The sequence below is a fragment of the Dermochelys coriacea genome, chromosome 16 (genome assembly GCF_009764565.3).
Source record: "Dermochelys coriacea isolate rDerCor1 chromosome 16, rDerCor1.pri.v4, whole genome shotgun sequence".
Classification (NCBI taxonomy): domain Eukaryota; kingdom Metazoa; phylum Chordata; order Testudines; family Dermochelyidae; genus Dermochelys; species Dermochelys coriacea.
Window position 1 is genome coordinate 1 of NC_050083.1, and position 9,015 is coordinate 9,015.

At 41.9% G+C, this 9,015-nt stretch overlaps 1 protein-coding gene and 1 long non-coding RNA gene across 3 annotated transcripts; both read left to right on the forward strand.

Moving 5' to 3' along the window:
* The first annotated feature begins 1,468 nt into the window (after positions 1 to 1,468).
* On the forward strand, positions 1,469 to 3,048 carry LOC122456862 (zinc finger protein 641-like). Of its 2 annotated transcripts, none has more exons than XM_043498621.1 (3): positions 1,469 to 2,067; positions 2,240 to 2,356; positions 2,729 to 3,048. In XM_043498621.1, exons 2-3 carry the CDS (start codon positions 2,269 to 2,271, stop codon positions 3,031 to 3,033), a joined length of 393 nt encoding a protein of 130 aa, XP_043354556.1. In that variant the 5' UTR covers positions 1,469 to 2,067; positions 2,240 to 2,268; the 3' UTR covers positions 3,034 to 3,048. The 2 variants fall into 2 exon arrangements, with proteins under 2 accessions (XP_043354556.1, XP_043354557.1); XM_043498622.1 differs by having other exon boundaries at positions 2,243 to 2,356.
* Positions 3,049 to 5,440: 2,392 nt separating this feature from the next.
* Positions 5,441 to 8,268, forward strand: LOC122456889. Its single transcript, XR_006276048.1, has 3 exons — positions 5,441 to 5,782; positions 5,911 to 6,083; positions 7,379 to 8,268. It is a non-coding gene; the product is annotated as an uncharacterized LOC122456889 (long non-coding RNA).
* Positions 8,269 to 9,015: the final 747 nt, after the last annotated feature.

Below are 9,015 nucleotides of genomic sequence, written 5' to 3' on the forward strand. Positions count from 1 at the left end.
CACCTCGTCCCTCTCAGATTTGGGAAGGCACTTCAGATTCTTAAATCTTGCATCAAGTGCTGTAGATATATTTAGCAATTTCATAATTGTATCTTCTTTGCCTTTTGTCAATTTTGCCATGAAATTTTTCTTAAAATGAAGAACATGTGCTGGGTCATCATCCAAGACTGCTGTAACACAAAATATATGGCAGAAGATGGGTAAAACAGAGCAGGAGACATACAATTCTCCCCGAAGGAGTTCAGTCACAAATTTAATTAACGCATTATTTTTTTAATGAGCGTCACCAGCATGGAAGCATGTCATCTGGAACGATGGCCGAAGCATGTAGATGCATATGAATCTTTAGCGTATCTGGCATGTAAATATCTTGCGACGCCAGCTACAACAGTGCCATGTGAACACCTGTTCTCACCTTCAGGTGACATTGTAATTAAGAAGTGGGCAGTATTATCTCCTATAAATGTGAACAGACTTGTTTGTCTTAGCAATTGGCTGAAGAAGAAATAGGACTGAGTGGACTGTAGGCTCTCAAGTTTTACATTGTTTTGTATTTCAGTGCAGTTATGTGACAAAAAAACCCTACACTTGTAAGTTGCACTTTCATGATAAAGAGATTGCACTACAGTACTTGTATGAGGTGAACTAAAAAATACTATTTCTTTTGTTTATCATTTTGCAGTGCAAATATTTGTAATAAAAAATAATATAAAGTGAGCACTGTACACTTTGTATTCTGTGTTGTCATTGAAATCAATATATTTGAAAATGTAGAAAACATCCAAAAATATTTAATAAATTTCAACTGGTATTCTATTGTTTAACAGTGCGATTAATCACAATTAATTTTTTGAGTTAATCGTGTGAGTTAACTGCGATTAATCGACAGCCCTACAAAATATGCATACAGTAAATATCCCAGTATCCAGGACAACTGACAGTACTCATCATTATTGCAGAGCAGCTCCAACTCCACCACAGGGGGGTTGGAGAAATAGGACTAAGGGCTTGTCTACTCTTCAAATGCTACAGCAGCACAGCCACAGCGCTGCAGCTGCACCGCATTAGCACTTCAGTGTAGACATTAACGATAGTGAGGGGGAGGGATTCTACCATTGCTGTAGTTAATCCACCTCCTCAAGAGGTGCTAGCTAGGTTGATAGAAAAATTCTTCCATTTCTGTAGCGCAGTCTACACTGGGGGTTAAGTCAGCTTAATTATGTCACTCGGGGTGTGGATTTTTCACCCCCCCCCCCGAGTGATGGACCAGCTTAACATTTGAGTGGCCTAAGGACACCTGGTAGGTGGGGTTAGTAGGGGGAAGGGAGGGGTGGTTTTAGGGATCTAGAGCTGCAGGGGATCCCAGCCTGTTGATAGAATCCCTGCCCAGTTCCTGTTAATGTATAGCCTGCACTCGCTCCCCCCTGTAAAGTGGGTACAAAACTGGTTGAAAGACTGTACTGTATCTTAATGTGCAGCAAGGGTGATTTAGGTTAGATATTAGGAAGATAATTGTGACTACAAGGATAATTAAGTTCTGGAGTCAGATTCCAGAGGAAGTTGTGAAATCCCCATCTTGGAAGCTTTTAAGAACAGCTTAGACAAATACCTCTCAGGGGTGGTCTAGGTTTCTTTGTTCCTGCCTCAGTGCATGGGCTGGATTAAATGACCTCTTGGAATCCCTTTTAGCCCCACATTTCTATGATTCTATCATTCTATAACCTTGCCTATACATTATGAGATTTTCATGTTCCTTTCTATTTCACCTGACTCGCTATATTCCCTAAGTTCTCAAAATGTGCTTTCCTGATCCCTAACACTCCTGACATGCTGCATTCAGTGATCTTCTCATTCTTTCCCATTCCTTACTGTGCTGAGACCCACAAGCCCATGCTCCCCAGTCCCAGTTCCCCTATGACTTTCTCATTCCCTTGGGGTCTCTCTTTAAGTAAGAAGCAGTTCCAAGGTGACTTCTTCCCCTTGGCTTTCTATAAGTTGGAGTTACTTTCTCTAGGTTTCAGGAGCCCCTTTGATGAGGAGTGTCTGGCTGTGTGTGCACCAGCAGAGGTGAGTAGTAAATCCCCTTATAAGCAGAGTGTCTGGTGCCTTTGAACACCTCGAGAGCTGGCTTGAGATTTTCAGTGCTTTAAAATGAGCAGGGTTTTAAAAAAAAGGCCATATTCTTTTTGACTAATGTCCCATGAATTCACTTGATCTCACTTATTTTCCTTCATCTCAGCAGGGTTTCCCATCTCCAAACCTGAGGTGATGTCTCAGCTGGAACCAGGGAAAGAGCTCTGGGTCTCAGATCTCCAGGGCTCGGAGGAAAAAGAGATCCTGACAGAAACCTGCACAAGTGAGGAATCATTAGATCAACTCAAATACCATATGGGCCTGAAGGATACAGCTGGGATTCCCTACCAGGACCTTGAGAGCTCTTTGAGTTGGGGATTGTCCCCGAGCATGTGTCGTATCCTCAGAGCAGATATCGCTCATGGCTTCCTACCCATCCTGGCTGACATGTGGCAATAGTTCAGTTCCTAACCTGCCTTCATCCTGAGCATTGGAATTGGATCTCAGACAACAGTTGATCCCCTCCTCTTTCCCCTCTGGGAACGAGTTTAGGGGAAGTAATTTCCTGATTTTTTCCCCCATCTCTCCAGCACTTCCTTTGGTTTCCTCTCCCCTTTTCCATCTCTTCTTCTGAGGTTTCTCTTTGTCCTTGCAGATGATGGAATGGTCAGTGAGAACAAGGAGCAGAATACACAGCAGGAAGATGATGAGCATGTGGAACTGCGTGGGGGATTATCACAAGGAATTAAACAAAACGTGTCCCCACCAGGGGAGAAAGTGAGTAAATCCATCAGTTGTGAGGAAAATCACAAGGACCTCAAGGAAACCACAGCCCAGCAGAGAATCCTTATGGAAGAGAGAAAAAGCATATGCCCTGAGTGTGGTAAAACCTTCCCTCGATGCTCACACCTTATTTTACACCAGAAAATCCACACAAGACAGACAGCCTATGAATGCTAGGTTTCAGAGTAGCAGCCGTGTTAGTCTGTATTCGCAAAAAGAAAAGGAGTACCCGTGGCACCTTAGAGACTAACAAATTTATTAGAGCATAAGCTTTCGTGAGCTACAGCTCACTTCATCGGATGCATCCGATGAAGTGAGCTGTAGCTCACGAAAGCTTATGCTCTAATAAATTTGTTAGTCTCTAAGGTGCCACGGGTACTCCTTTTCTTCCTATGAATGCTGTGAGTGTGGCAAAACCTTCACTCAGCGCTCAGACCGTATCAGACATCAGAGAACCCACACAGGCACTAGCCCCTATGAATGCTGCCAGTGTGGGAAAATCTTCCCTTGGCTCTCACAGCTTATTGTACATCAAAGGATCCACACAGGAGAGAGGCCCTATGAATGCTGTGAGTGCGGGAAAGCCTTCACTCGACGCTCACATCTTATTAGACATCAGAGAACCCACACCCAAGAGCGACCCTTTCAATTCTGTGAGTGCGGGAAAACCTTCTCTCAGAGCTCAACCCTGAGTAGACGTCAGAGAATCCATGCTTGTGAGAGGCCCTAGGAATGCTGTGAGTATAGAAAAAACTTTTCTGTTCGATCAGCCCTTATTAATCGTCAGAGATTCCAGAAAGGACAGAGACCCTGTGAATGTTGTGAATGCGGGAAAACTTTCATTTACCACTCAGACCTTAGGAGATAATAAATGGTCCACACAGGATTGACACCTTATACATGTTCTGAGAGTGGGACAAAAGCTTCTATCAGAGGTCACATGTTATTTATCTTCAGTGAAGCCACAAAGGAGATAAACACCATAAATACCTTGTCTAGGGCTAACAATAAAATGTGTTTTTTTCTTTAATATTTTTGGTATTTAGGCTGTTAGTGCCGTTTACTTCATTGTGGTCCCTCTGCTCCCCCAGGTGGGTTGTCCAGTTTTGCTTTTTGCAGGTTGCCCTTCTTTGGGTGAATCCCCAAAGATCCTTTCTATCATCTTCTTTGTTCTGTGAGTCATGGGAGTATAAGTCCCTCTTATTAGGAATGCACATCAGCCCCAGGTTGGTGAAATACAAATGATGTCAGTTAGTCCGATTGTGGTAAAATCTACCTGAGGCTTTTCTCCATTAGCATGTTTTGGTACTTAGCTAGCTCCAATGAGCTACCCAGATGTAAAATCACAGCTGTTTTCTATACTGACATGGCCCAAGTATACTATTGTGGGTTAGCCAGTATATTTTCCCTTGACCTGTCCTAATGTATTCCACATTTCCTAGTCTAGACAAACCATTATCATGATGCTAAAACTTTTGCAAATAATGCAACTCAATAATAATGAGGCAGAAGTGAGTGAAGCAGATTTGAGTGGATCAGAGGACAATGCAATGGGAAAATCTGTGGCCCTGATTCTGAGTCATCAGATGAAACCTACTGTAGAATCTCATTCTGTCTGAAACGGAAAATGTCTTATATCTCTGGTAGATTTTTCTCTTTCTTAAAGGCTATTTGGTTACACAACTGGATATTAGTTTTCTCTGGCAGATTTATTGGGGACTTTGAGACAAATTCCCATTTGCTTCAGTAGGTAATTTTTCCCTTATTTTTTGTTTTTTCTCTCCGCTCCATGAAGAAATGGGAAAGTTCAAATGCAATTCAGTCAACTGGAGAGAATATTCACAGTTATGGGATTTGCTATCAAAATTATTGCTCACATGAATCTTGCAAGGACTCTTCTCCTTGACGTTTTAAATCAAGGTTTTGCTAAGGTTTTTCGTGGTTTTAAGGTAGCCTCCTGCAAGATTCATCTGACTAAGGCTTATCTATGAGACAGCGTGCACGTTGGCAACTAAAAATCAATCTAGTTACATTGGTGTAATCTCCTGATATAGTTACACCAATGAAAATATTCACATAACCTTGAATACTGCTAGGCTGACATTGAATCACAGAAAGCAAAGCATCCTTGCCCTGCCCCTTCCCCGAGGCTATGCCCCTGCCACACTTCTTCCCTGAGTCCCCATCCCCCACTCACTCCACCCTTCTCCCTCCATTGCTCACTGTTTACCACCCTCACTCACTCTCACTGTGCTGGGGAAGGGGGAGAGGGTGTGGGCTCTGGGCTGGGAGTTGGGGCCTAAGGGTTCGGAGTGTGGGAGGGGACTCAGCACTGGGGCAGGGGGTTGGGGTGTGGGAGGGGGAGGGGGCTGTTGGAGGGAGTTTGGGTGCAGGAGTGGGCTTAGGCCTGGGGTGGGGAGTTGGGGTGTGGGATGAGGGCTCTGGAAGGGAGTTTGGGGGCGGGAGGGGGTATGGGGAGCAGGCTCCGGCTGGGCAGTACTTACCTTAGATAGCTTCCGGAAGCGGCCGATGTGTCCGACTCCTAGGCTCAGGGGCAGCCAGGCTGTGACATTATATAATTAAAATATGATCATATAGATCATTGTACTGTTATATAATTGCAACAAATCTTGTACAAAGTGTGTCAAGTTAGGGGTCAATGGAAAAGTTATGATTTGCTGAATATGCTTATGCTATTTCTATGCATGTATTGTCTTGGTACCTGAAGTTACGAATATTAACTATGTACCTGTATTACTACATGTTTGCTCCTGTGGTAACACCCACAAAATATTTAGCCAGCACACTGTGAAGGAACTATTCAAGTTGAATGGCCCATCAAAGAACACTGAACTCACAGTGGACTGTGGAAGACTCCTATCCATGCCTGATGGATTTTCCTGTGAACGTTCTAACTAAAGTATGGGTAATGGCCTCTGCTATAACTAAGTGAAGCAGGCATTGACATGTGACTTGCCCATGTGACTCCAAACCCCATCTTGTTACCTGTAATTTTCCACAAACTAGAACAATGGGTTTCCCTTCACTTCGCAGAAGCTATAAAAGCCCTGGAAACATCTCCACTGGAATATGGACTTACACTAACGGGAGCATTCTAACCAATGGACTGAGGACCTTCCAATGATTTGGAAGCAACCAGAGACTTAATAAGCCATCAATTTATTCCATTGCTGCTAGAAGCCTGATCCAAGAACTTTGCAGTTACTGTATGTATTTCATTCTTTTAAACAATTTTAACTCTCACCTCTTTCTTTCGTTTTATAAATAAACCTTTAGATTTTAGATACTAAAGGATTGGCACCAGCATGTTTATTGGGTAAGATCTGAGTTCTATATTGACCTGGGTGTGTGGCTGGTCCATTAAGATCAGAAGAACCCTTTGGTTGATGAAATTGGTTTTAAATAACCACTCATCATTAAGTTTAGTGTTTTTGGTGGTGATACAAGGACTGGAATACCTAAGGAACCTGCTTTTCTGACTTTTTGTTAGCCAGAGTGGTGAAACAGAAGTTTACTTTTGTTGCTAGTCTGATATATCTTATGGGAGAATAACCACCAGTTGTGGGGTGTGTCTGGCCTATTTCTGAGTTTGTCCTGAATTTAGGTTTCGGAGTAGCAGCCGTGTTAGTCTGTATTCGCAAAAAAGAAAAGGAGTACTTGTGGCACCTTAGAGACTAACAAATTTATTTGAGCATAAGCTTTCGTGAGCTACAGATGCATCTGATGAAGTGAGCTGTAGGTCACGAAAGCTTATGCTCAGATAAATTTTATTTATAAATTTTAAAATTTGTTAGTCTCTAAGGTACCACAAGTGCTCCTTTTCTTTTTTGTCCTGAATTTGGTATTCTCCGTTATGACGGAGGCACAGTGACAGGTGGCTCTGCGCGCTGCCCCTGCCAGCAGGCACCACCCCTGCAGCTCCCATTGGCCATAGTTCCAGACTAATGGGACCTGTGGAGTCAGCACTCTGGACGGGAGCAGTGCACAGAGATACCTGGCTGTCCCTGCACCTATGACGGAGGGACTTGTCGGTCCTTACAGAAGTCGCTCATAACCAGGGCAGGCACAGAGCCTGCCTTAGCCCCGCTGCACTGCCCACTGGACTTTTAACAACCTATTAAAATTTCACAAATGGCTTGTAATAGCCACCGGGAGATTGAGGCCAGTTCTGGGAGACTTCCGGCCAATCTGGGAAGGTTGGCAACCCTAGTTGTTACCCAGGTTGTAGAGGTGGTTACTCCTGAAGATATCTCCTAGCTAATCCTAACAGAGAGAAGTGCTGTCTCTAGCAATTCAGATGTGGAGGAAATAGAAGTGTCTTGTTGTTATTGTTGAACTCACCCTCTGTAATGCTTCCAATATGTATAAAATGAAACGAGTGTTTAATGTGGGACAACTGCAGGAAATTTACTCTTTTTTAATAAAAACCCCACGTCTTGTATCGTATAGTGATTCTCATCCAGACGTTTATTTAGTTTCTGATTTAGACCTGTTTCATCAGATTAAAGAAATAAACTGGGCATGTTTGGGGAAGTCATTCTTCACTAGCACTTCTGAGATTTTGGATGGTTTGGTAAAGGATTCTTCTCCAGAGAAATGTAAATTTGCTCTCATCAAGACCAAGGATTTGGCAAGAACTCAGGTAAAAACAACAGGCACCCAGTAGTTGGTTTTCACCATAGAGATGAAAGCTGTTGTGAGTTATGGTCCAAGTAAAACTATGTTTAGAACACAACTCCCTAATTCAGTGACATTGATTAGAGTCCCAAAGGATGCAATGGTAAGATTGAAATTGCCCTTTACCATTTGAATCCAAAGTTTTACGAGGCAGAGTGGAGGATCAACTCTTTTTCTGAGGACATTCCTTCCTCATGGATCCCAATCTGGCTGCACTGTTGGACAATAAGGACTTTCCTTCTGTGCAAGTGCTGGTAACCCATTAGGGAAATACTGTGTCAAGCTCCAGGTTCAGACTGCAAGATATATGAATGATGAGTCCTGATTCTATGCTTTAGTCTCTTAGTTTTGGTCTTGTATTTTATGACTTTGCATCATGTCTCCATCTCCAGCTACTTTGAAAGATAAAAAGTGAGAAAATAGAATAGAGATGGTTTTACTCATGTTGCAAGCCTTCCCACGTAGTGTAAGACCCTTTCCACCTACACTTATGGCAGAAAACCCACAGATAAATTAACTTCCAGAAATGGAAGGCACCTATATGGGTGTAAACCACAAGTTTACAGAAGGGTTCATTTGATGGAAATGGGTGTTAAATGGAATTAAAGGAAAGTACCATATATTATAAGATTTTGTAATCTTTGATTATGTTATTGTTACCAGTGACAATGAAATTAAACATGAAGTTCATTATTTTAACGAACAAGAGACTAATTATATGATAACTTTAATCTTTCCAATATATTTCTAATTATATTTCTCTTTTCATTACTAATATAGCAAACAGTAGCTAATCCTTAAAAGCTTATTTGAAGAATTTTACCCCTTCTTACTCAGGAATTCTGAAATAAAACCATACTCCAAAGGTTGTGGTGATGGAATATGAGAGAGTAATAATGTGCATGAGAATATAGATCTGTATAAACTGTAATTATTTCTATTTCAAACTGAATTTATTCTGACAAGCTTTAAAGTCAATTTCTGTTAGGAGCACAACTACTCAAGGAGACAGTTATGTAACCTTTTACCCAGTTAGACTGTTAGGGTTACCTAGTTTCTCTAGTTCTCGTTAGCAAAGGAAAGACGACTTCTGTGATGAGATGTCTTTATATATTTATAAGAAAGATGGTGGAAAAAGTATGAGACCATTACTAGTTTTTTTGTTTTGTTCTTTTTGTTAAAAACGTCTGCAACCAGTTATTGTTATGGTTAGTCAGACCCTTTTCCTTTCCTTTCCTTTTGAAAAAGCTAGATATTAAAGCATAGCTATTGAACCGTTAGGCCAGGCTATGGAGCCATCCTCAAAACTGGCCTTGCTTTTTCTTTCATTTTTATCTTTCTGGTTCACACATCTATACTGAATGTGGTTTTCATGAACAGGTACTTTAAGAAAACTGCTGGATTAGGGAAGAATTTTCCAAAATGATGTTAGTCCAAAGTTTGCCTCATTCCAACAGCATT

Bases quoted from the DNA above. Each gene is read 5' to 3' on its own strand.
- LOC122456862 (XM_043498621.1), top strand. From the start codon at position 2,269: ATGTCTCAGCTGGAACCAGGGAAAGAGCTCTGGGTCTCAGATCTCCAG. The intron at 2,357-2,728 runs GTGAGGAATCAT...TTGTCCTTGCAG, and splicing joins CCTGACAGAAACCTGCACAA to ATGATGGAATGGTCAGTGAG.